This window comes from Cyprinodon tularosa, unplaced genomic scaffold (genome assembly GCF_016077235.1).
Source record: "Cyprinodon tularosa strain WSP-4 unplaced genomic scaffold, ASM1607723v1 ctg1, whole genome shotgun sequence".
NCBI classification, from domain to species: domain Eukaryota; kingdom Metazoa; phylum Chordata; class Actinopteri; order Cyprinodontiformes; family Cyprinodontidae; genus Cyprinodon; species Cyprinodon tularosa.
The window spans coordinates 621,918-649,797 of NW_024037781.1; the positions used below are offsets into that span (position 1 = coordinate 621,918).

General features: G+C 37.1%; 2 protein-coding genes across 2 annotated transcripts; both read left to right on the forward strand.

Moving 5' to 3' along the window:
* The first annotated feature begins 2,696 nt into the window (after positions 1-2,696).
* On the forward strand, positions 2,697-14,286 carry rcbtb1 (regulator of chromosome condensation (RCC1) and BTB (POZ) domain containing protein 1). The gene is made up of 13 exons (XM_038276464.1): positions 2,697-2,827; positions 3,716-3,965; positions 5,780-5,930; positions 6,079-6,245; positions 8,820-8,978; positions 9,056-9,163; positions 9,256-9,398; positions 9,604-9,667; positions 10,726-10,852; positions 11,020-11,146; positions 11,343-11,494; positions 11,594-11,724; positions 12,828-14,286. Exons 2-13 carry the CDS (start codon positions 3,840-3,842, stop codon positions 12,966-12,968), a joined length of 1,596 nt encoding a protein of 531 aa, XP_038132392.1. The 5' UTR covers positions 2,697-2,827; positions 3,716-3,839; the 3' UTR covers positions 12,969-14,286.
* Positions 14,287-14,686: 400 nt separating this feature from the next.
* Positions 14,687-26,594, forward strand: cdadc1 (cytidine and dCMP deaminase domain containing 1). The gene is made up of 11 exons (XM_038276588.1): positions 14,687-14,909; positions 15,275-15,375; positions 15,444-15,621; positions 18,352-18,649; positions 18,887-19,093; positions 19,164-19,264; positions 21,754-21,803; positions 22,130-22,299; positions 22,388-22,577; positions 25,765-25,813; positions 25,908-26,594. Exons 1-11 carry the CDS (start codon positions 14,810-14,812, stop codon positions 26,000-26,002), a joined length of 1,539 nt encoding a protein of 512 aa, XP_038132516.1. The 5' UTR covers positions 14,687-14,809; the 3' UTR covers positions 26,003-26,594.
* Positions 26,595-27,880: the final 1,286 nt, after the last annotated feature.

The window sequence follows — 27,880 nt, forward strand, 5'->3', positions numbered from 1 at the left end:
TAATCCCCTACCATATGTAAAAAGTTCAGAAGCAAGACATTGCAGTCCAATTACACTCAGAGAAAAATAACTTTATGCAGACATGTTCTTCTGATCAAATTGCTGAAAGGTGCTGCTATTATATCCATGTAAAAATGATTTGACCTGAGCGCCTGACAACACCAGTACATATTGTGATGTAGAGAGGCAGCATAGCACTGTGTAGATGTTTTGCTGCAGGATGTTGCAGGCATGTTGCGGAAAGAACAGGCAGTGGGGATGTTGAAGCATCATCTCAAGGGGAATTAATGCTTATATAAAATGGGTCTTCCAAAAGGACAATGAGTCTAACTATACAGCTAAATTACTGGGGAAAAAAAGAAACCAAAAATCTGCTCTATATCCAATATAAAATGTGTAGGAAGATCTAATAAGTTGTGTCAGGCAGCATGGAGGTGCAGCAGCACCCCCTAGTGGCAAAGGGGAGATTTTACAAAATAAAAAAAAAAATAAAAAAACTTTACCCAATTTATAAATGTATTTCTTTTTTTTGTTTGTTTGTTTGTTTTACTATTACGAGTATTTTGAGGCCTAATCGCTAATGTGAGACTTTATCTCCTCGACCCCAGAGCACACCTCAACATTTTTGACACCTGCACTGGTGTCAAAAGTACACACATTTGTTACTGAAGTAGAAGTATAGATACTACAGTTTAAAAACACTCTGGTAAAAGTTGAGTCACTGATAAATTCAAAAATTACCGTTTTAAAGTGTTAAGTTGTCCCATTTTTACATTTTTCTGAGCCACTGACGCGTCAAACATTGATAAACAGCATCCTGTGTGTTTAGTGTTTATAAAATTTGTACAAATGTAGTAAAAAATGCTGTTTTCTCTTTAAACGAAATGTGCCCTGATGCTCACGTCAAGCATAAAAAAATAGGAGCATGCATAATGCGTAGGACCAATGACTTCAGACCAATTCAACTTAAGACCAATAGTGTCCCTACCAAAGCTAAGATCAAACCTAAACCATTGGACTCATGTTCATGCCAGCTGACCAAATCTACATTGTTATGATGTTATTGTGAAGTTTTATTAATAGCGCAAGAACTGATTATGTCTGTGTGTTATAGACCCTGGTTGCATGCACTGAAGTGTATATGACAATAAATCTCAATCTATTTACTTATTTATTGTTATCGTATTTTAAATAGGCCTATAGGCTCATAGGTCCTTTGTCCAAAAAACCCCCCCAAAAAAATTCACAGTACCCCCTGTTCAAAATTACGTCCAGCGGCTCTGTTTAACAGGTGAACAGGCAAAAATGACATGAAAAATGCTTGACTAGCATAACAATGATTAAAAAGCAAATACCTCTAAATCTGGGGAAATATTCAAAAGATTATCTTTTAATATTTTGGCATTTAACAAATAGAACTTTCAAGCTAAACTAAAACAAGTAAACATTAGTCTGATTTAATGTGGCAGCTGTTATCAGAAATATACTATTGTATAATTTTATGTTAACATAGAATCCTAACCTATACAGTTCTAGATATTTTACCTTTAAACAATAGTAATGATAATAATGATGAGAAGAAGAATCATCATGATCACAATAATTATAATTTTATTTTACTATTTTATAAATATGTCTTTATTATTATTGTTATTAGTTACTACTCTATAAATAAGATGTTTTAATGTTAGCATAGAATCCTAACAAAATCCACATATCTTTGTAGGCATTAGTAAATAAATATTTACTGTAACAATGATAATGTATTTATTATAATAATAATAATAACAAGAAGAATAATCATCACAAAAATTGTATTTTTATTTTATTATATTATAAATATGCATATAATATTATTATTATCATTACTCATAGTTACTACTATATAAACAACATATTTTATGTTATCCTAGAATCCTAACAAAATCAAAATATATTTAATGATGATGATAAACATCATCATCATCATCATCATCACAATAATATATTTATGGTATTATTTTGTAAATATGTATTTATTATTATTATTTTTAGTTACTACAATAAAAATAGCATGTTTTATGTTAGCATAGAATCCTAACAAAATCCACATATCTTTGTAGGTATTGGTAAATAAATCTTTACTTGAAAAACAATAATAATAATAATAATAATCATCATCATCATCATCATCATCATCATCATAATCCTCATCATCATCATCATCATCATCAAAATAATTATATTTTTATTTTATTATATTACAAATATGCATATATTATTATTATTATTATTACAGTTACTACTTGTTACGGCCCAAGGCCTTTCCTGAGTCCTTAACATCCCTGTGTGGAGCTTTTAATTGGTGCTGATTGGAAGTGGAGGCAGCTGGCCAGACTGACAACAGCTTAATCTTTAAGGAGCACCAATCTCCATCTACCAGAGGCCCAAACCAAGCTCCGCAGCTCAAGCTCCGCTCCAGGCCAAGTCAGAAGATAAAACCCTGGCTGGTAGCAGATCAGCTCAGACCGGACTCAGCTCATTCACTACCACCCACTCCTCTATTTCCCTCTCCTCTCTAACCATTTATGGTTTGTTTTTTTTTGTTTTGTTTTTTTTTTTTTTTTTTTTTTGTTAAATAAATCCCACTTTAAGTCATACCCATGTGTGGCTTCCCTTTAATTTTTATATTTTAACTCCTCGCGATACATTTACTGTGTACCTGCCGTTAACCCTTGTGACCAGAGGGGGCAGTGCTGCATTGTTACAGCTGGTAATAGAATCTGCGGTCAGACAAAGAAGAAGAAGGCAGCTGATCCCAGGCAACTGAATTTGTTTACAACGTCAGGTAAACGATTGTATTCCGTAGTCTTCTTATGGATTTTTCACTTATATCAGCTTTTTTTAATGTTTAAAAATGTGTTGCTGAAACAGTGATGCATTATTGTTGTTTTTTTTTTTTTAGCTTTGTCGTTGTAGTACATAGTCGACGAAAATGGCTGAGGTTAAACGTCATAATAGTGATTAAAAAATATATAAAAAATTTACTTTTGGGTGATAGGGAGAGTGCTTGGGGGGGAAAACGCGTCTTTATTCTGCTTATAAGTTGTTTTTAATGATTCAGAACCAAACTACAGTTGTTTCTGTTAACTCTCTGGCTTCTTCAAGTAGAGATTTTGACATGTATGATACACTGAAGGGTTTGTTTGGTTCAGTGTGAGGGAAGAAGATCTGAAATGGTCTTATCTGGCACATGACGGATTAAAAACTGTAATAATGGATCATTTGAACTGTATCCCTTACTTCCTTAATCAAAACAAAGAACTCTGATTCAGTTTCAATTCAGTTTTTGTAGCGACAGTTGAGAGGAAAAACTCCCTTTAAACAGGAAGAAACCTCCAGCAGAACCAGGCTCAGTGTGAGCGGCCATCTGCCGAAGCCGACTGGGGTTCAAGGAGACAGAAGCAGACGTATAGAAAGAAGCAGATATAAAAGGCAACTGTCAACCAGCTCCACATGTGGCCCTGTCCAGGAAACTCACAGGCAGGAAGACGAGTTCTGAGCCAGCTCCCATGCTAGAATGAATAGAGCATATCTGTTGCTCTTTTTCTTCTTTGAAGACTAGATTTGTTTCTTTTTTTTTTAAATAATCTGAAAAAACTTAGGAAAGGATTATATATATATATGATATTTTTGCAGTTTAAACCACACCTTATCTTACCTTTAATGTCTCCAGGGATGCTTCTACGCCTGCTAACTCTCTCTCTTCCCCTAATAACCCCCCACTTCCACCACCTTCCTCTGCTCCATCGTCACTAACTTCTCATCATCACTGCTGAGAGCTACAATTGGCAGCAGCTATGGTGGATGTCACTAAATGGCCCCTATTGTCACTACTGAGCAGTGAGGAGAGAGCAACGGTCCGGCAGGCCTGTGTTTTTGGAACATCAGCCAACGAAGCCATCTATGTTACTTATGGAAATGAGGTGAGGATAACCTCTAAATCATCTACAAGAGGATATTCCATGTTGTGGGAAAGTATATTTCTTGCACATTTTGACGTAGAAGAAAATGACATATCTTCTGGTTGTAAAAGGGAAAGAAACAGATGCATGGTGTTATCTATTTTACAAATAAACACATATTATTATTTTACAATAAAACACAAAACCAGTCTTTCACATATTTTTTAATTTCCTTTCTATATGCTGATGCTCTTGAATCAAGTCCCTCACAGGAAATGATTGGAAGTCAGACCTAAAGTTGTAGAAAATGAATACTAAACATTTCAATGAGCGCACCGTATTCAGGATGAACGGTGCTATGGTGTCCAGCTGGGAAAATCAGGAAAGAATTCCTGCTAAAGACTGCAAAAAAGTAATGAGAAGGTTTACCTTCCACTCTGGTAACCTTTTAAAGGAGCGATATACATTTTATTATATCAATGTGTGTCTGGACTAAATTCACAATATGTTGAAATATTTTCAAAGATCCTGTTAAAAAAATGCTCTTCATCCAATGTGAAAAACACAACATGTATATCTGGTAGATACTCCAGTAAAACTGTCAAGACAATGATTTTAGACATTTAGAGTTTTTACAAACTTTGTACATCAAAGATCCTTTTAGTTCTACTTTAAAATTAGTCACAACCTTATTATTATTTCTTGTCCGGGTAAATTTGCATGTTTTCTAAGCAAAAACAAGGCTTTGTTTTTGGTCCACTCTATAAAGCCTTGAAATCAACGCTATTAATTAATTTTTCAACGATACATTTTGAATTGAAAAATCTTCCTGGATGGGAAGTGAAACATCTTCAAACTTGAAAACAAAGTCCAGAGGATTGTTTTTTTTGTTTTGTTTTTTGGGAATGACTATGACCTGGATGACTGAGAATCTTCACCATCATAAAACCTTTTATTTTCTATTTCTGGCCTGGAAATATATAGAAAAAGTGCAAATGATATATAAAGCTTCACTTGAAAAAAGAGCAGAAAAAAGCTTTTTTTTTTTTTTTTGGAAACAAATCCATGTTCTTTTTTTTTTTTTTTTTTTTTTTTAGCAAGATTCTATTTTACGTCTTTTAGCAAATGTTTCCTTCCAATTTAGAATTGTAAGGCTAATTGCATTACTATTACAAATGTGCACAAGACAATGTTGATACTCTGCTAAATAAAAAAAAGCAAAATACAGCAATTGGGTTATTTCTATTAAATAATAAATACAATCAAAATTGCATGTAAATACGTTTGGTCACGCGATAACTCCTCCAAATACTTCCAGTCTTTTTCATCTCTTTAGAAGGCAGTAAAGCCCAGCTCCAGATCACGTGACTCATGTGATGCGAAATATAACAATCGGTATATGACCAAAAAAAACCTAATGGAAGCTTAACAACTTTTTAATCGCAAAATATTTTTTTTTTTGTGTGCAGATTTCAGTGTTACCAATCAGCATATTTATTCCCTTTATTGCACTTAGCACAATTTGATGGTTAATGGAAATGCTCTCAATTTCTATACAGTAGTTATACAGGGAAGTCAAAAGTCTGTAATGGTGAAGATGTTTAAGTTTGTGTAATGCAGGGGACATGGGTATGAATCTCCAAACTCTGCCAATTCTGCGAGAATTTGATAATAATTTGCTGTGGCAACCCCTTAGTTAGATAGCAGCCGAAAGGACTCCTCACCAGTTAAACAGGAAGTCAGGTGAAAGGAGCACAGAGTGAAGTATTGTAGTCGACCTGACCTTAAATACGAGAAGCCATAATTTTTGTTTTTGTTTACATTTTTTTTTCCAGGTCTATGGATTTGGTCTGAACTGCAGTGGCTGCCTTGGTACAGGTGACAGTGTGAGCATCATTGTTCCAAAGAAACTGGACTTCCTGCAGGGAAAGAAGATAGCCAGCCTCAGCTACGGCAGTGGACCTCACGTCCTCTTAGCAACAGAAGGCAGGTTATCCTTCAGTTTGTATGCTCTGTTTGTAATGGATCTATATAATACACTATGAATAGGCTAGCTACTTTAAACACCAGCTGTAGTTTTCATGCCGTTTATGTCTCTTGACACAATTAGCTGATCCTTTTGGTTGTGTTTTAGATGGACAGCTGTTTGCCTGGGGGCATAATGGTTACAGCCAGCTGGGGAGCGGCAGCACCAACGTGGGGCTTTCCCCCGTGGCGATCACGGCTAACCTGCAGAACAAGAAAGTAACAGAGGTGGCATGTGGCTCGCATCATTCTCTGGCTCTCACTCACGACGGAGATGTAAGAGTTTTGTTTTTTGTTTTCCCTTTTGCCTATAATTGGTCCTTATTATTTCATGCATTTAATTAATCTGTTTTAAATTAGTGCATTAAATGCATAAGTCACTATGTTTAATTTGTGGAAAGAAACATAGCTTTTTGATTGGGACTTACAAAGCATTTTATGTTGGATAATTGGTAAAAAGTTTGTATTATACCTAAGTTAAAACTTTTAAGTCAGCAGTTCTAATGGTACTTTCACACCGGAAGCACTTTGGTCAGCAAAAAAGAGCTTGCTGCTTCACTTTTGATGCTTGTACACATTATGGTCAGACACGCGTCAAGAGCATCTTTGATGCTCCTAAAGCATGTCCAGCAAAGTTGGCTCTGATGCTTCTGCTGCTCCTGCGTTCAATGGCAGAGAGTGGATTTGCTATATTTGCTGTGATAAATGGGTAAAAAGTAGTTCTAATATATTTTTAAGTGGGAAAGTCCACCTCAAAACATCAGGATTACGATCCTGCCTCAAAATAAGTATTATTTTGCTGTCGGAGTTGCTCAGATCCCCACATACAGGCGTTGCGCTGTCACTGGGAATTCCCAGCAGCAGCAGCTGCGGGGTTTCTGCTACTGTTCGTGGCAGCTGGAGGTAGATTTTTGTGTTTTTATTCTGTATGTGGTACAAACTGCACCAGAATGATGAAAGTGAACATATTTTTCCAGCAGGTTTGGACATTTTCAGTTAATTTAGGCATTAATAATAATTTGATTTAGAGGTGTGCTCATAGCGATCTACATCAGCAGCGCTGTGTCTGTCTCCCTGCCGGCTCCCAGATCAGCTTCTCTGATTGGTAAATGTGGCACATCGAGCAGAAAAAGTTACATTTTTCTAACTCCAGCAGCTGCTGCTTGTGAAGCGCGTTATACGCCTCAGATGCTCAGAAGCTCATTAGGCGCTGCTCACTTTCTCAGATGCGTCAAGATGCGCTGCTTCTGCTGCTCGAAACGCGCTACTGGACCTTTTGATCCACCTTGATGCGAGTCAACCTTTACATGTAAACCACCTGCTTTTGCTGCCTCAATGTTGTGCGGTGTGAACGTAGCATAACTTTTTTAGCCATGCCCCAGCCAGGTTGTCGGAACCTAAATCCAACACACCCTCAAAAAAACCAAAAGTTTTTTAGACAAAGCACATTCATAAAAATGAATGCAATTAACTGCATTTTCTCATATGCATACAAACAAGACGTGAGCTTGAGCTTTTCTTAACTCATAAAATCCATGTGCAAATCATATTAAACTTAACAGTATGCTATTAGGCCCTATATGAAGCCAGTTGTTTTTTTGTTTTTCTGAAATCTCAGCCCTCTTCTCACTTTTTAGCAAAGTTATCAAACACTCAAGCTGACCGGCATCATGTATGCTTTACAAATAATGGCGGAGGCTGAACGTCTCCAATCAGATACAACAAAATGTTTGAACAAATACAGATATATTGAGGTAAAGAAGTGCATCAAAAGCTGAGAAGTGATCAGAGGCAGAGCAGGCTGTGAGGTGATAAACAGCAGAGGAGGAGAAGGAAAAGGATGTCTGCATAAATCCTAACAGACCAGTAAAAACTAGCTGAAGATGTTAGAATTAGCAGAATTAATTAAGATTCTTTGCTCTTTTTTTGCTTGCAAGGAATATTTTCACCATAGCAGCAGCTTTTTAAGGGGAAGGGGCATAATAGAGAAGACATGAGGTAACAGGTGTGAGCATTAGGTCTATAATAAAGTAACAGATATTTTTTTTTAATGAGAGATGAAAAAGTAGAAATTGTCATTCAAAAAGTTACTTAAGAATAATAACAGGTTTGGTAAAAAAGGCTGCTCGAACTGGCCTTCTACATCTAGATGAATGTTTAAACATGCTTAAAATGACATAATCAAGTAGAAAGACATAAAATTATTGGCAATTGTGGATTTTTTTTTGCATTACAAAAGATTTCAGGAAGAATAAATAACATAAATAGTTGGATTAAAAACAAAATATATATGTTTTGTTGTGTGTAATATAGTTAATTATTGAATAATGGATGAGGGAAAAATGGTTTTAGAGTAGAACAGCTGGGTTATTTTGCTGATATACGGTGTTCTATTAAAATACAATTATTTGGTCATTAATGACAAACATTGTAATTAACCCGGTTAAAAATATTAATCACATCCCGCCACTAAAAAACAAACAAACATCAAGACATTACACGAAAGATATCTCTGCACCTATTATGGCAGTCATGATTTAAATATCCATCATCATTTTGATGGATGACCCAGTTTGCTGTTAGTTTCATCACGTCAGAAAATGCATCAGGTCATAAACAGTAAAACAAAAAGCAAGTGGGGCAAATACAATACATTATGATGTTATAAAGAATAAACACCAATAGTTGCAACTATTTCTTTAGTCATTTAAATAACTAATCTAATCATTTTTATACTAAAAATTACACACTAAATGTAATGGGAATGAATAGGTGGATGAAAACTGGATTAAACAAATACTTAAATGTTAAAAACATGTTTTAAACACGAGATTACCATCCTGCCTACAGGTGTTTGCGTGGGGTTATAATAACTGCGGCCAGGTGGGCTCAGGCTCCACGGCAAACCAGCCCTACCCAAAGAAGGTTTGCGGCTGCCTGCAGGGGAAGACTGCTGTGGCCATCACATGTGGACAGACCTCCTCCATGGCTCTGGTCGACAATGGAGAGGTGAAGATTCCCTGTTGTTAATCTCTCTGTCTCTTTTAAGAACATGAACTTCATACTGTTTTGTTTTATTCGTTTAGGTTTACGTCTGGGGTTATAATGGAAACGGGCAACTTGGAATTGGGAACAATGGGAATCACCTTTCTCCGTGCCGCCTGACTGCGCTCCAGGGGCTTTGCATTCAACAGGTTAGATACCCTGCTTTAACTTAAAATATTCTGCAATAATTTAATTGGCTTTGTTTGAGTGACTTCAGCTGCTTTTCAACTGTTTTTTTTAGATTGTATCAGGATACGGACACTGCTTGGCCCTAACGGACGAAGGACTGCTTTACGCCTGGGGATCTAACACCTACGGTCAGCTAGGAACTGGAAATAAGAGCAATCAGCTCAGTCCAGTGCAGATCATGGCTGACAAAGAGAGGTAAAGTGGAGAGGAGAGCTTCTTCTTCCTGTTAGCAGTTAACCTTCGTACTTCCCGTCTTTGTTTGTTACAACTGTCAAAGGAAGCCAGAAGGAATTGCCACTTGACGAAAATAACACTGTACATTTGATCTGCAAACGCCTGCAAAGCAATAACCATATAATGTGTTTAACTCCTGTTCATTAACTCATGTGTAACCCTGTAGGATTGTGGAGATTGCTGCGTGCCACTCAACGCATACTTCCGCAGCGAAGACTCAAAGCGGCAAGGTGCATATCCATTTTGTATTGTTGGCCATATTTATTACATTTGGACTGTATTTAGAATAATGCATCAAGCCTATTTTCTCTTGGGATGTTTTAGTGATGGGTTACAGTAAAAAATGACTAAACTGAAAGTGTCAACGTTTCAGTGAAAAGGATTTAGATAAATCCTGCACCTGAGATTTTTAGAAAGTACTGCAAAAGAAGAACAGCAAGTTTCCTATAAAGTAAATTAATACTCAGAAGCAGCTTTTTTTATGTCCTACAAGTAATCAAAGTTCCAGATCCTATATCTAAGATCACAATTGCTTATATAGTAAAATCAGCATGTAAAGGTAAAGCTACCAGCTAACCAGGAACGCAAAGCATTTTACACCACCTGCGGACATTGTGATTAACGACCTGCTGACAGCAAAATAAGGAGTTTACAAAGTGTTCCAGCTAAGTGCTTATAAAGAACCTGGATATAAGGCACAAAAAAAAAAAAAAATAATAATTAAAAATGATTTCAGAAACTTTCCAGGACACCTCAGATCTAAAACCAGCACCACTGAAAAGTAGTTTTTTTTTTTTTTTTTTTTTTTTTTTTTAAAGAAAGGTGAGGTGTTGATATGCAGGGGTACATACATTTGAACTAACATTTAGCTAGATTGTCTATGTAAAGTTAACCTGAGTAACTCTAACAGCTGATTAGATCAAACAACTGTCAGATTTTAGTCTAAGATAAGAACCTTTCCCAATGAATCTGACTGCTAACTAGATTTGGCTAATCAGTTAATTTAGAACCCGTCTGAGTCATGCAATTAGCTAATCAGATAAAGCTGATCAGTCAAATTTAGAGCTAATCCAAGTCAAGCTAACTTTTTTTTCCTAAATCAAGCCTCACAGCCAAACAAATTAAGCTAATATCACATTTAGGTGGAATTGTCTGCATTGTTTAGGTTCAATCCTGCCCTAAACTTTAGAAAAAAATAAATAAATGATTAGAACACTGCAAAAAAAATATGATCAACACTTCTTGTGTTATTGTTTTTTAAACACTAATCTAAGTACCTGTTTCTCAGGTGTTCATGTGGGGCCAGTGTCGAGGCCAGTCGATCCCCCTTCCCCACCTCACCCACTTCAGCAGCACGGACGATGTGTTCGCTTGCTTTGCTACCCCCGCTGTGATGTGGCGCCTCGTGTCTATGGGTAAAAAATATTTTAAAAAAGAATATTTGGACAACTCATTCACAGCACCCTCACATTTACCACCCATACTAAGGATGTGAAAGAAAATATAACCCGGAAACATATTACTAAACTGAAAAAAACTTTTTCAATGTGAGAATTCTCATCTAATCTACAGTTTATTTCAGAGCACGATGATTTCATGACGGTCTCCGAGGCTCTCAGGAAAGAGTTCGACAGCCCAGAAACGGCCGACCTTAAGTTCAGCGTTGACGGAAAATGCATCCATGTTCACAAAGCTGTCCTTAAGATCAGGTTTGATTATTTCGGTCTTGAATGTCACAGCCTTAGACCTGTTAGAGCTCCTTGGATGTCATGGGGGAGTTTTTGCAGCTGAGGATACAGTTTGTTTTCTGTTCTTTCTGCAAGATGCAAATGTTCCTAAAAGCTAATTTGATTAATATTCTTATCCATAGCTTTCCTTCAGCCTAAATTTTATTTTTGCCATCAGGTGTGAGCATTTCCGATCCATGTTTCGCTCTCAGTGGACAGAGGGTCAACAGGAGGTGATAGAGATCGGCCAGTTCTCCTACCCCGTCTATCGATCCTTCCTTCAGTTTCTCTACACAGACACTGTTGACCTGCCACCTGAGGACGCCATTGGTGAGACATTACACACTTTACCAAATATATCTTCTAATCTGTGTATTTAAGGCTTTTCATTTCATATGGTTTGTGTTTTTTCTCGTCTTTATGCTTCAGGTTTGTTAGATTTGGCCACGTCTTACTGTGAAAACCACCTTAAACATCTGTGTCAGCAGATAATCAAGAGAGGAATCACTGTAGAGAATGCCTTCACCCTGCTGTCTGCAGCCATTCGATATGATGCAGAGGTAGAACTCCTCTCTACTTTTTTTAATCTTAATGCAAAGGGGAAATCAGTAAACCAGGGTGCAATAAACATTTTGATATTAGCGCAGCAATGTTTAACACATGGCCAAAAACTAATAATCTAAAGAACATTTTCAGTTTTTCTGGAGAAAAGTAAAGATGAAAATCAGTGTGATGCTGCTTGAAAAAGAAAGTCTACATTTCCTCTTTTAAAATGTCATTACATTTTCTACTTTACGTCACAAAGGGGCTTGCGTCATTTAGCTTTATACATTATTTTTTTTTAAAGTTGCAACATCTGAGATTTTCCATGATAGAACAAGACAAAGTAGAGCATAAATGTGTTTTTTAAAGAGGAAACAAAGGATCTGTTTTTTTTTTAAGCTTAAAGGGGCATAGTCACATTATATGACATTTTTAGAATTTATTCTCCAGAAACTCAATCTTGTTGCTTACAAAGTTTGTTTCATATAGATTACCGCATCCTGCTGGAGTATTATTTGTTATCTTTGTGTTTTAAACTTGGTTTTTTCTCAATTTATTTCTAAATAAACGAAAGCTTAACCAGAGATAAAGGACTGTGCCTCTGTGCATGAGGTAAAGAATGGGTTATGCTTGCTTTATATAGCCTTATTTTATGATTATTTAATGGTTAGTGGTCTATTTTTTTTATTGGCATCTAATGTGACTATGCACCTTTAACAGGAAAATCCTGCAAGAACAGCAGTTAGAGACTGTGATTAACTCAGATTAGACCCTATTATATGCTTGTTTGTCCAAACCTACATGAAATTAGTGACAGTACTTGGATATGTGTGTTCAAATATGCTCACCAGCCAGTCACAGCTATGAGCTACAGTAATTTGCTAAAGATAATGGTCAAAATGTCGATTTCTATATGCAAAGCTGGTAGCGACACCAAAAATAACCTGCAACTGTAGTGGCAGTCAAAGGTGGTTCTAGAAAGTATTGCCTCATTGGAGCTGAGTGCAAATCTATGTAGAACTTTAAAATTTGTATCTGTTAAACAAAAAAAATGGAGCACCGTTGATATTTTTGTCTTCCACTTATCTGCCATCCTTTTTTTTCTTCTTCTTCTTTTTAGGATCTAGAAGATTTTTGCTTTAAGTTTTGTGTAAACCATCTGACTCAGGTGACTCAGACTGCAGCTTTCTGGCAAGTCGATGGAAGGATGCTCAAAGAGTTTATCAGCCGAGCCAGTCGCTGTGGAGCCTTCAAAAACTGAGCGCTGCTCTTGCTTTCTTGCATTTTAAAAGCAAGTATGCTGCAGGTTCAGCAGAGCAATCCTCCACATATGGAGGAATGATCAGATTTCTGCTGATCCACCTCAAAAGGAATTAAAGCTTCAAGTATATTGCACACTGTGTTGAACCGGACCATATCTATGGATTTTAAATCAGCACTTTGGTCAGTTCCTGTGGAGTCACTCTGAATGTTCACCAATATGAACACTTACAGGCTGCATGTGTTTATTTTATGCAATTTGATTATGCAGTTCTTACATTCCAGTTCAGCTGACTGCACATGCGTGCCAGAGTAAGAAAGTCGCGCTGTACTACAGCTCATCTGTGTGATACATTCGAGGCACCTTTGAAATGTTAGATTCAAGAATCTTTTCCAGTCATTTCTAATGGACTGTAGGTCATTTGGTTAATTGCTACTATTCCTTTGGCCTTGTTTTAGTTTGGCCTTTGCTCTGAGGCACTTAAGCTAGCCTGAACTACTAAGTCAATTTAGCTTTTTAAAGAGATTTGAGAGCAGACTTTAAGAATTTTGCACTATAATCTTAGCTGAAGTTTTACTCTGTTACAATATTATACGTTGTCTTGTTACTCTGCTTATTAAAACATAATGAAGTGGATTTAAAGCTCTGTGAGAAATAACATTACTGTATTGATATGATCCACTGGAACAGAGAGAAGCAGCCTCTCTGTTCTCAATAGATGGAAGTGCGATTCATTTTCTGTTGGTTTTGCTACAAATTCAGGGGAAATGTAAAACCCTAGAACAGCTCAAAACCTCATTTTGTCTCTTGTTTTAGGTGTTTCTTTGTGTCTATTATACAGTTACCAAAGATTGAATGGAAATATTGCTGCCTGGGTGTGCTTGACAAACAGAAATGTGTTGCTGACCAAATTAATCTGGAGCAGGACAGGGATATCAGTTTCGGTTTCCTACCTTAGGTTTCCTTTTCCCGATGATCGTAAATGTCTCCTAAAAGATCTTTATTTGGAAAGAATTTGAACTTGGACCTTATGTGGGTGTTTGAAGGACTGTTCAGATCTAGTAAAACAGGTTACAGGGCAGTTATAGAGTTGAGGTTTACAGATTATTATTATTATTTTCTTCTTAACATGTACTTTTATAGTTTATTTTTGAAGCTCTTACTTACAAGTAACTTAAATACACAACTCTGGAATCCCGAAAGTTGAGTTACTGTTATTTCTGCTGTTAAATACTTGCAATTATTCAGTTGTTTTTATATATATTATACATGTTTAGTTTTTAGTTGCTCTTTCTCTGAAGAAATAAAAACCTTAAAATAAGAAATTTGTCTTATTGACTTTTACCTCAAAGTAATGTATCTCATAAGCATACCTGACTTTTTAAATGTCAGCTTTTGTGGCTGTCGTTTTGTGTACGCATATTATTTGGGGAGGGGGGAGCCACTCACAATATGGCGGCGCTTATTACATCGGTCACTGGCGCACATCCGGGCTTTTTGCAGAAGTAAATCGGATGTGAGAAGTTAGGTGAAGTTCACTACGGAATAATGATTGTTTGTCGTACAAATGACAATATATTGATGTGTTAGTTGTTAAATCTCTAATAATTTTAAGTAAAAGTTGTTGTTTTTTTTACACTGGAGTGCTATTATCGCTAACTTTAAATATGTATGGTCGGTAGTATGATGGCTACTGCTAATCACAGCTTTTATTTTGAAAGTCCCTGCCGGAAACCACTAGTCAGCTATAAGCCAGGTTTATGTGTATACTCGAAGAAGTCTTCCTCATCTTACGTCTGCAACTGAAACAAAATTAGTCTTTTCCCTGCTTTACGTTCCGAATGGACGATAGCATCAAATGGAACCGAGTCGAACCGGACCAGTCCGGTCCGTGTCGAGAAACAAGAGAGAGCAGCACCCAGACTGACAGCAGGAAACAAGGTGAGCTGGATGTAGGAGGCTTTATGTTGTTTTCTGGTTTACTATAACAGCTGGTTTACTAACGTAAAGAACATGTAATAACGCAAACAGTAACGACTGCTGCTTTTGATACACGATTTGGTGTTTATTGTACTGATCAGGATAATAATCTCACTTTAAACTGCTCATACATCCTAGAAAATTCTCATATTTGCATTTAAGAATAACTGAAATAAACTGCCATGATGACAGGTCCAGAATTAAATCTGCTTTGATGAGCTATGACTTGATAATGCATTAGTTGTAATATATTCTGCCTACATTTTCACCAGCATTTTTAAATAATTCTCAATTGCAATATTTTAATTGTGGGATGTCTTACCAAGGTCATGGCCCCAGGTTGTCAAAGGTGAACCTGTTTACCCTGCTGAGTTTGTGGATGGAGTTATTCCCCCGGGAGCAACCTGAAGACAGTGAAAATAGTCAGGTTAGTGAAATGCATTAAATAGAAGCATCATTGTTTTAAATTTTTAACCAAGTCTGTGCTGCATTTAGATCAACAGGACTGGTCTGGTAGTGATACAGGAAGGGAAAGTTTTGGGACTCCATTGTTCAGGCACTGAACTTCACGCTGGACAAGCAGCTATCATCCAGCATGGTGCAAACCTGGCCGACTGTCAGCTCTACTTCTCCAGGAGACCATGTGCCACTTGCCTTAAGATGATCATAAATGGTGAGAAGGATGTTTGATAGATAATTTTAGTTTATTTAGAGCAAGATATGTACATCTGATTGCATCAACGCACTGATTGTACAGCAACATTGTACATTAACAAAAAATAAGCAGCCAAGAACACAGAAAAACAAACCACCAGGTCAGAAGTATGGTATTCACAGAGCTGCACTTCTCCCATATTTAGCTATATCACAGCCTTATTCCAAAAGGTATTAAATCAATCTCTTCCCTCAAAATTCAACACGCAATACCCTGTTATGACAAACAGTAATTTTATTTTATAGATTGTTGCACATTTATTACAAAGAGAAAATCAAGAAGTCAAATACATAGTAATTAACTGTGTGCAGCCTTTGCTGAACAGTTTGTTGTTCCACCTCCAGCAGCAATTCCAGCTTCAAGTATTTTGGATGCCTAAAGCTTTGCTAAGCTCTGCTGGCAGTTTGACCCATTTCAGCAACATCGGGATGGTTCTTCGGGACACTCACAGAGTCACAGATTGCTTTTGATCCTCTCCTGTGACATCCTGATTGTTTGATTTGGGCCGTTGCTCCACATTGAGGTTAGGAACGCTCCTCTCTCCATTGCTACATCTCCGCTGGATTCTTGTGTCGCTGTCTGCTATTTGCTGCCTCTGAAAGAGGAAAAAAAAAACATAGAACGATGCTGCCACTACCATGCTTCACTGTAGGGATGGAATGTGTATGATAATGAGGGGTCCCTGGTTTCCTCCAAATATGAAATTCACACCAAAGAGTTCAATCTTTTTCTTGTAAGACCAAAAAAGTTTATTTTGAGAGTCCTTCAGGTGCTTTTTGACAAACTTTAGAGAGGATTCCTTTTATTAAGGAGTGGCGTTCATCTGGCCTCTCCGCCATACTGGCTTGGCTGGGGGATTGCTGCAGGGATGGTTGTTCTTCTGGAACGTTCTTCTCTCTCCACCGAGGGATAATGGAGCTTTGACAGAGTGAACATTAGGTTTCATATCACCCCGCCGACAGTCAGCCGACTGTCTTCCTTTCATGATCCATGGAGCCCAATTAGCTCGTCAGGCCCTTCAGAGGCGCAGAAAGGTTTTTGTAGTCTTCCCAGATTTTTATCTCTTAAACTCCATTCCCATCCTGCCTTCTGTTCCCTTTTTTTAAATCTTCCCTCTCATCTAAGTGTATGACATTTCATTATGTGTAAAACATTTCCCCTTTCTGCAAAACTACACACCTATCATTATTTTTTCCCCCTATTTGATAACGACACTGTATTTTAATAAAACGTAGTCTACCAGCGATCTCATCATTATTCATTTTCCTCTGATATTTGTATTCTATAAAAGTCTCTTCCTTTCTTTCCTTCATTCCATCTTTTCTCCCAGATTTTTATTCCTTTAATTATTATTTTCCTCCCATCTTTCCCAAATTGAATACGTAACATTAATTCCTTCTCTTAACCCTTTCTAGCCAGTTTATCTGCTGTTTTGTTTCCTTTTACCCCTTGATGTGCTGGTGCTAGTGCTGCACCGATACCATTTTTTGGCCCCGATACCAGGCTGTGCAGTATCGGCCGATACAATCTGTTTGAAATTGATGCGTTTGTGTATATATGAAGAACTGCATACTACTTGGATGTAAAATAATTACATCATGGCTTTGTTGAAAAAGGCTAATACAAAGTGAATCCAGTAGAAATTTTATTGCCTGCCTGGAATGGGTGACAATAGTTGCATAAACTTTTGGCTCTCAAAATGGTATTGGTGCCCTATTTGTTGGTACTCGAAAATACCAACATTTAATGCAGTATCGCAGCAACACTAGCTAGTACCCAACAAAACTGTATATCCATACCATCCCTGTGCAATCTAAACAAACTGTGATGAATTTCCAGTATATAAACATTCCTACTGCTTTCTTTGGACTAAATACTTTCTATTGCCGCCTTTGATTCTGTCAAACCATATGTTTGCACTCTGAAAAGTGACACCTTATATAGAGAGTTGTGTGCCTTTTCAAATCATGTCCAATTACTTGAATTTATGTCAGGTCGCTCAATTTAAGCTGCATGTACTTCATCTAAAATTTAAACATGAATATATACGTTCTTCCTTAATTAATTGTGATAAATCTGTAACACTGAAATATTGGGGTATTGTGTGTAAAATGTTAAGGGAAGCGTTGAGTTTAACACCATTTGAAATAAGCTCATAATGAAACTAAATAAGGAAAGAGACATAGCTATATACAGGAGCGTATTGCATTCACCTGAAAAAAAAAAAAGAATTTGGTCTGTTTTTTTTTTTTTATTTACGGCTTAATTTTTTATAAAAATAAATAAAAACATTCTGTATTTTTCCTGAATTAATAAGATAAACCATGAAGAGAAGAGGGAGGGGGGGAAACAACCGGGCCATGAGTAGCAACCAGTGTCTGAATCCCGAAAGAAAGTAAAAATGAGTTAATTCAGAAAATATTATTTAGATTTATTTTGTAAAAATTATCTTAATTTGGGGGGAAAAAACAGCAATTTATCTTTTTCTATGTGAATGTAATACGCTTCTGTAGCTAAATAAAGATTGCTTAAAGGCAGCAGTAATTACATATATTTACGATTGTGTATTTTTATTGCGTCCATTCGCTGATTTTATTAGGCGCTTTTTCACCTCGAAAACACACTGAACTTTGGAATTGCTCTATGATTCCAAAGTTCTACCTAAAGGTTTCACTTCCTTCCCTTCAGCTGGAGTCAGTCAGATCTCCTTTTGGCCTGGAGATCCAGAGGTCACTATGCTAAAGTCCGTGTCGTCGACGCAAACAAACGCCGGCGGCTCGTCTCTCGCCATGACAGAGGAAGCTGTGCTGGACGCAGTCGCAGTAGAGAAACTGAAGTCCAACAGTCGCCCTCACATCTGCGTGCTGCTGCAGCCGCTGGCGCCGGATCTGGTGCAGTTTGTGGAGGAAACATCTAAAGAGAGTGATTTCATGGAGAGGATGACTGAGGATGACCCAGAGCTGAACAAAGAGGAACTCTTTAACAGGTATCAGACTGCATTTGCAGCTGCAGTATCATATTGTTAGTTATCTGGCCTCCAAGCATCCTTTCTGCATAAGTGCAGACAGGTTACTTGGAGCCCAGATGGTTCCATCCATGAAATACCTGCCATTACATGTACAGATGATGAAAACATGCTTGTTTTTACAAGAAATTAGAAAATAACAGCTATTTGGATCGGTTTGCAATTTCAGGTGTTCTATTTTTTTTCATACTTTTTCAGGGAACGCCTAAGACACCTCAGAGAATTTTCCACTCACTTCCTGGTTGGAACGTCTCTGCAACACAAGGGGATTTTGGTCCAAATAGGCCTGGAGAATTTCTGCGTGGAGCCCTACTTCTCCAACCTTAGGAACAACATGACGGAGCTGGTGGGGGTTCTAGCTGCTGTGGCTGCTGGCGTGCCTCAACATCACTATGGCTTCTACAGGTTAGGATTTCGTTCTTTCAGATTTATAAGCTTGTTTTGCTATTATTGATCATGATTTTTTCTGATTCAGAGAAAACTTGGCCAGCACTGTGCCTGTTCATGGAGAGAATGTTTCTCAAGAGGTGGCTCACCACTGCATGGTCCAGGCCAGGCTGCTGGCATACAGGACAGGTTGGTTTGATCATTTGTCTAAGGTTAGATTTAAATCTTTCATCTGTTATAAATCAGAGTGTGCTGAAAGTGATTTAGCATATATTAGAGGAGCTTAGTTACATTATATATCCCTACAAAAAATATTAAATAGTTATTTATAATGTTATATACACCAAACATCTGTCCTGATATACCAGTTGCAATGAGCAGACATAAACAAACATACCGCCACCTGCTGGCAATACTGCAAACAACAAGACAGGTGGCAATAAGCAACTACTTAAAGGTATTGTGGAGGATTTTCTCGAATTTTTTAAAAGATCCACCCTCTCCACTTTAAGAAAAAATGCATATGCGAGGGCTCCTTGTGCACGCTCTGTTTAAAAGTTGCTGTTCTTATAGCAGCTTACTGTGTCTGAATGTCCACCCTAAATCCCTCAATCACTATATAGAGAGGGGACTATATAGTGGACTATATAGCAAACGCAGTTAACTGACCGTTCGTACTGATGATCACTACTTTTCACTCCCCATTGCTCACGTAACTCCTCCACTGCGCAGTGACTGCACCATCTTTGTTATCAGTTGCTGCTGTCGGGTAGCAGCAGCCTATGGCGACAGCGGACCGCTGTAACAGCAAATCCCATAATGCTTTGCAAGGAGAGCTCTCTGCGCAAAGCATTCTGGGATATATCTGCCTCTTCTGAGGCCTTTCTTTTCTTCTCATACACTTCATAGACACATTTTCTCTTATGACCCCTGGCCATTTTCAAAGAACCACGGTGAGAAAGGTGAGCTTCAATGACTGTCTGAAATCGTAGCTCTCCACATATAGTGATGTGTGAAAGTGCGCATGCGCATAAAAAGATAGCTAACGGGACAATCACGTAGGACAGCCTTACGTAAACATATCACCAGAATGATTGACAATTAGAAGGACCACTTATTTAGATGATCCACCAGGAAATAAAAGATTGTCCCCTATACCTTTAATAGAGCTTCACCATTCTGCAATGCCTCGGGGTAAAGCAACAGCTTGGTGCAGCTGAAGTAAAAACGATATAAATTAAATAAACTGATGAACAGTACCTTTAACTTAGGGTGAATCCTCCCCAGAGCCTCCAATCAGAACATTAAGGAACAAAAAACATTTCCGTTCTTAACTAAAGCAAACAGGGACACGGCATCAAGGTAAGAAATATTTTAATTAAATACATTTTTTAAAGGTCATAGTCTAAAAGAACTCTTCTTTTATTAGAATGGACACAAATGAAATACATTTAAAAAAATTGGTTTCCCAGGTAATTGCAATGTTGCACTAAATTGAATCTGATCTAATCGTATCTTTGGTCATTTTAAGTTATTTTTGTAAATCTACTCAAAGGGCTTTATTTACTAAGAAACGGAGCAAAAACAATGCATAGAAAAAGAACAGCAAATAATGCCCCAGTGGTACTTTTTTTGAGAAAAACATATAAAAAATCATATAACATGATTAACATGCTCCTTTAAGCTGGTACATCTTAGCTTAGAATGTAATAATGTGCTAACCTATTCTTTATCACTGCTGCTGTTTGAGTGTAATTTACCGGATTCCTGGTTTGTGTTCTGGCTCCATTGGATATTTTAGTTCAAGTTCATACTGTTAAAAGCAGGATGTGATGTCATCTGTATGAATTCATGAAACATTTTGTGTGAATTACCGGTAGATAAACAGGTGGCAGGGGGTTTGCTAAACATTTCAGCCTGTGACCCCAAAAAATGTAGTAATAAAGGCTCACGACCCCCTAAAAATGCATGTTGATATTTCCTGCTAAGTTCCATTTATACATACAGTAAAATATATTCCTTTTTAAATAGATGTATTTTTTTAGATTTGATTATGATTTTGATCATTTTTGGTTTCATTGTTTAATGGGATTTTTAATTCATTTTATATTTAAAAATTCATAATATTTGAACCATGTCTGACATTATTAAATAAATGTCATAATTCACTTATTCCATGATACATTTATTTACATTCATTTATTTAGTTCAGAATATAATATTAAATATTAAATTAATATATTAAATATTACAATTATTTAACTATATATTAATTCATAAATATAAAGTTAAGTTAGATTTTAATTTTAAATAAAAAAAATTTTTTTAATGACATTTACTCATTATTTTAAATGTAATATTAATTCTTTAATCGTATTTTAATTAATTACCTGCACATTTTATGATTTATAATTAAATCATATATTGGATAAATAAAAAAATTATACTTATACTTATTTTATGCACTTTTTTTATGCACTTTTTTTTTTTATTTAACCGTTTATTTTGGACATGCAAATGTGTGATCCTCCTGTGATTACAATAAGCGCACATCACTCAGAAATTGCTCTTGTATTGATGAAAGCTTGCAGGATTATTATATCTGAAACATTTTTAAAAGGATAAAGGTGATTCTACAGTGTAGGTGTCTGACTTTATTTTTCTCATTATTGTTGCAGAGGATCCCAAAGTGGGAGTGGGTGCTGTTATTTGGGCGAGAGGACAGTCGGTAAGATTTCTTCGTTTCAGCGCAGGTTCTTTAGTAAAACACTCCTTCGTTAAGATGTCAATTGGAGTGAGATAAGTCCACATATTATTTCACTGATTTGAAATCCTCACAGCAATGTTTCCTGTTGAGACGCAGTTAAAATAATGTGTCCCCTTAGTGCAAGTGACTGCTGTAACCTCTTTTTGTCTATAGGGGGTGCTATTACACTGAATTTCTGTTAGAGAGGTTTATGTGAACAGATTCCTAAAACTAAAGGATACCCTGAACACAAAATAAAGAAAGTAGCATTAGATGTTTAAGCCTCTTAATGCTTCCCCTCCTCTCAGTCTAACTGCCGTGGAACGGGCTGCCTGGATTTGGTCGGGTGCGGGTACAACGCCTACCCTGCAGGCTCAAAGTACGCCGAGTTTCCACAGATGGACAATAAGCAGGAGGACCGACAGAGACGCAAATACAGATACATCATCCACGCAGAACAGAACGCCCTCACCTTCAGGTCAGCTTGTCTGCAGTGCTGTAGCAAAAAAGAAACACCTGCTTGTCAAGTAATACGTATATATGTCTCGTCTTCCTGGTGTTTTCAGAACACGGGATATCAAACCGGGTGAGCTAACCATGCTGTTTGTGACCAAATGTCCGTGTGATGAGTGCGTTCCTTTGATAAGAGGGGCTGGAGTTACGCACATCTACACCTCAGACCAGGACAGGGACAAAGATAAAGGGGACATATCCTACTTAAGATTCGGCTCGCTGAAGGACATCGACAAGTTCGTCGTGAGTTCAAGTTCACTATTGGCTACTAGCATCAGAGACAATTAAAAGTTCTTTATTTTTCCCCTGAAGGAACAAGAAATCTCTGTAGAAGTGTTTTGTTTTTTTAGTTCTCCAGGGTTTCTGAAAGTCAGAGGCGTAGCCAGAACCTCAGCCTCAATCTACACTGTTCCAACAGGAAAATTAACGAGCAATACCTCCATATTTTGTAAAAAAAAGACAAACTATACTTTCCTACAGCCTTTCCTAACAAATAGACACATATATTTAAACATCCGTGCTTTCTGGATAAAAGGTTTAGTGGATAAAATTCTTTTAGGTTTGAGTTCTGGGTGAACATCTTTTCCATTTTCATTATTTACCTACTTTTATCAATAATCCTTCTGCATAAAATGTATATCTACAAACACTAATATCTACATAATTTGATTATTTAATAAGCTTTTATTAAAATAGTTATTTATCTGTGATTTCACTAAAGACTCTTAGATGAGTTGCAGAGACGCATTATTTTCTCTTTACCCCATAAAACAAAATTTAGCTCTGTAAAGAGCATGAATTCTGTATTTACCTTCTTTAATGTTAGCATATTGATGTGGATTATTAACCACAATATTTTTTGTTAAGTAATTGTTAGTATATGGAAAATTAAAATGTTTTGAATAATCTTGTGAGTATTACTGCTGCCACCATCTGTATTAGAGGGAAAAACTGGTAGGGGTGGCCAATGATTGGCTGTGGATGGCCATGGCCCCGTCTAGCTCCGCCCCTGCTGAAAGTCTCTCAAAAGTGTAATCTTTACTTTTAAGAGGAAGCCCCTTTTAGCTAATCTATCATGTTTTACAGCTGATGAACTTAGGAAAAGTAGGCTTTACCCAAAAAACATACAAAAACTAAAGCAGAAGTGCCAACGTTTTAAATACCACACTGCTAATTTGAGGTGAAATAGAACAATTTGGTCAAAGACGTGCTTCTTTAGCGTGGAATCAACTTTATGGAGCCAGTAGAGAAGCAGTCCCGCACCGTAATGCCACCACTGCTATGGTCAACAGTTTTTGGTTTGAAACCTTTTAACGTATTTAATCTCTTTTAATCTCTACACTGTACAAAATTCTTAATCTTTGTACTCAGCTACAACTCAAACTGTACGATGAATTTGCAGCGTTTAAAAGTTCACACCTCACGATGTACTGTATGTTCTCACAGTGTGCGGCTGACACTGTGATGCGATCTAACTGCTCACACTGTACGTCCAAAAAGGTTGGACTCCAAAAGATGCCGTTGGTTGGACTCATCAATATGGAAGGAAGAAGAACGGTTCTGCTAAATCGACACGTAGATGGTCATGGACGCTTGTAGCTTTGCTTCAACAGCAGGACTTGCTCACGAACACCTTATGAGGGCCGACTGAATTTCAAACATCTTTGATTTTCTCCTGACCTCACGATTCCTGATCGGGAGGTGGTTGTGAGCAGTGGCGGATCTAGGGGGCGGCTACATGGGCTACAGCCGCGGATGTTTCCCTAAGAGCCCAAGATCTCGCTTCTGAGCTGATATGAGTAAAATGTGCAGTACTGGAATTCACCAGATAGTGGCAGCATGTACAGGAAAGCAGTCTGTAGCGTTACCGGGCAGAAGAAGTTGTCACCACTAGCGTGGAAGAAATTAATTCACCTGCAAGTCTTTAACTGTGTTTATTCCTTTCTTCATCAACAACAAAACCTGTGTATTTGGTGACATTTGATCATTATTTGCAGGTTTATAAGAGGGAAATCATATATTTTAGCCACCTGATATAATCTGTTCCCCCTTTGATGATCTTTATGAAATATATTTTCTATTAAAATGTTTTTCTAACAATTTACAAATATTCCAAAAGAAAGTTCAAACCAAATGTCTGGAGCAATGCTCCTCCACACATTTTGAATTGAGAATTGAAAATACAATTCATAAAGATCATCAAACAAACAGTCATATTTTGGATTTCAAAATATAAAATAATAAATGTTTTAAACATAATATAGGAGAAACACAGTCTCAAAATTCACAGGATTTGTTAATTGTTTCCCATGTTATGGGGGGAATGGATCATATCAGCTGGCTAAAATATATGTTTCCCCCCTCATAACTTTGGCAAATAATGATCAAACGTCCCCAAATCCAAAAAGTTTGTTGTTGATGAAGAGAGGAATAAACACAGTTAAAGACTTGCAGGTAAATTAATTTATTCCCATGTTATGGAGGGGGAATTTATGTGTGATAGCATGTAGTATACTAGAAATATTTTAATCCAGTAATCTGTCTTATTTTACATTAGAACGGGATTTACCAGAAAGTCTACTCTCTTATCTTCACCCTCAGGGCTAAGCCTCTGATCTCCGAGAATCCTAGCTCCTCCCCTGGTCGTGAGAGCCTGATCTCCCCCGTTACCCCCCTATATACCACACAACGCAGGACGCACAAAGAAACTCGGCCTGGTCCAGAAAATTCCGGCAAAACTGGAAAATCGGCCCGAAAAGGGTGAAAAATCCTACAGTGTACCCTCGCCTTAAGTCTTAAATCTATGACACCAATAGATCTGAGTATTCTCTAAATTTGAACGCTTTAATTTCTATTCAACTAGACGTGGAAGTAGTGATGTTTTACTTTTGTGCGGTTTCAAACTCGGTCATTCAGTTAGCGGGTTTTACCATATGAAACAGATTTAAAATAAACAACAAATTTAGTTACGCTTAAAATTATTCCTAGGTTCGGCACATAAATGTTAAAGTGCCTTACATTCTATCAAGAACGCCTAGGAAACGAGGCGGGTATCTGTTAAGACGTAAAGTAAGAGTGAGAATGCCTAACCCTAGTTACCAAGAAGCTCCAATTTCAGTAAAAAAAAAAAAAATAAAGCCTTTTGTTTAGTTTCCGGAGCAAAGTCCGTTCTGTTCTGTCTTTGTCGCTATTTTCTGCCGTTTGAAGTTGAACTTTTTAAATTTTTTTATCCTTTTGTCCGTTTTTCATTATTTTAAAGCACATGGCTTCATGTTTTAGTATTTCTGAAATGCACGAGGAGACCTTCAGAAAATCTGAGGAAATACGATTTTAAAAAACTAGTTTCTTGGTAGCAAATAAAAATACAATATGTATATAATATAGTAGGTTTTACTGCATTTAAGAATAAACCATGTTTATTTTCTCACAGTGGCAACGAGACCCTTCTATATCCCCAGGTCTTTCTTCTCATCTTGCAAGTAGGTTACATCTCACTACCTTTGTTTGTATTTTTACTACCAATATGCATGTTAGCGCCTAGCATGAAACTTTGCAACCTTATTGTTTTTCTAGATGGTTGCATCGGCAAACGCAGCAGGCAGGCTGAACAGGACTACAGGAACAAGAAGCTATGCTCCAAGACCAGGAGTTCACCTACTGTCAGCTGAACATCAGCTGTGAAAGGATGAATGGACAAACCCTGATCAGGGGCTTAGATTTGGGGGGACATCATTCGAGTTTGTACGTCTTTTGTTTGATTTGTTTTTGTCGCACTTAAATGATCGTTACAACAAACAAAGATAAATTGAGTTAATACCAAGCAGGATTTGAGGAGGTCACAGCAACCACACCAACCTGGCTTTATGTGAAAACCTAGTAACATCCATCACATTACTCACAGTAAATCTTTCTGTGGCTGTAGGGAACATTTTGGCGCACTTGTTTGAGCAGAGTTGCTTTAATTCAGTCAAAATTGGAGGGTTTTCCAGCCTGAATGTCCCGTTTAAGGTCACCCCAAATGATCTGGGCTGGATAGACGTCCACACTTTAGATGGACTTGGCAGCATACACCAGATAATTGTTCTACTGTGTGAACCAAGTTGTTGGTTATCCAGGTTTCAAAGAAGCAAATTAGACCCACATTATCACACTACCACCACCATATTTGATCCTCACTGTGATGGTCTGTCTCTGAAATGCAGTGCTAACAACTAATGTTTCCCTAACTTCTAGGAGATCATCAAGATCTTTTACCTTTAGATGTTTCTCATAACATCTTTCGCTGTGGTCCTCCACACTTTCATACATAATAGAAAAAGCTTTGTAGCCCTTTTCAGATTAGCTTCCTTTTCTCATCTGTTCTTGAATTTCTTCTACCAACACCTTACAGTTTACTTCCTAATGTCTTCTAGCTTAAGTCATGTTACCAGACAGATTCTACAGGGGGAAAATAACCAAAACATGTTGCAAATTATTTTACAATATATAATCAGGTCATTCATTTCTGATATCAAAATGTATTAAGTGATTTGAATCATTTGGGTACGACAAGAGAGTTCATCCAGAAAGTAATCTGTAAGATGTCAAACAGTATGCACATAATATTTACGTGAATCTTATAAAGTAATATATGTGAGGAGTAATATAAGATAAAATGCATAACTTAGTTTTGTTATTGTTTGTTTGTTTTCATGAGAAAACTGGTTTTTGATTGATGGTAATTGTATGGTGGTTGTTTTCCCAAAGACTTGCCTGAATGCATTTTGCACTTTATGAATAAGTTTTATTTTACAGTTTATTAGAGTATTCTTTAAAAAGAAAATTAAAAAAAGAAGTTGATTCTTGTATCACTCGCTTGAAAAAGCAACATTATGTTTACAATCTTTTTTATCCACGGTTCAGATAAAGAGGGGGAAAAAGGCATCTTTCCACATTGGGAAATACAGATGATCAAGATGGGAGGCTAATAATAAACCAAAATGCTGCAGGGTGAGGTAGCAGATTTTTAAGAAAGATATGATGTTTTTTTCTACAGCATCATTATTTTGAGTTGTTTGATTTATCCAACTTTGGTTTTCTTACATCCCTCTGTTTTAATTTGATGATGACGGCTCACAAATTTAGAGTATTGCATGAGACCAATAAAAAGGCAGTTTAGTCACACTGAATTGATCAGAGATGCGCCAATAGGAAAGGAAATTTTTATTTATGGAAAAAAAACTTCCTAACAGTATTCTCTGCATCCTTTATGGTGCGTTCTGACCGGATGCGGTTGATTCACATAGAATAACTATATAAATCACGAGCGGGTAGATTTTCAAGGAAGTCCTGCTGAATTTGAATGAATCAGAGCTTTTGGGATTTTTACAAAAAAGAATGATCTCCCCAAGGCGATTCAAAAGTTGTTAATTGAGAACAATTTCGCAGCAGTCCTTGATGTTACGTTTCACCTGTGCTTTTATTGTGAAATGCCGACAGCGAGACCTTGACAGGAAAAGCTATGGGGTTGCCAGGGTAACAGCAGGTCCAAAGCAAAGGGTGTGGTG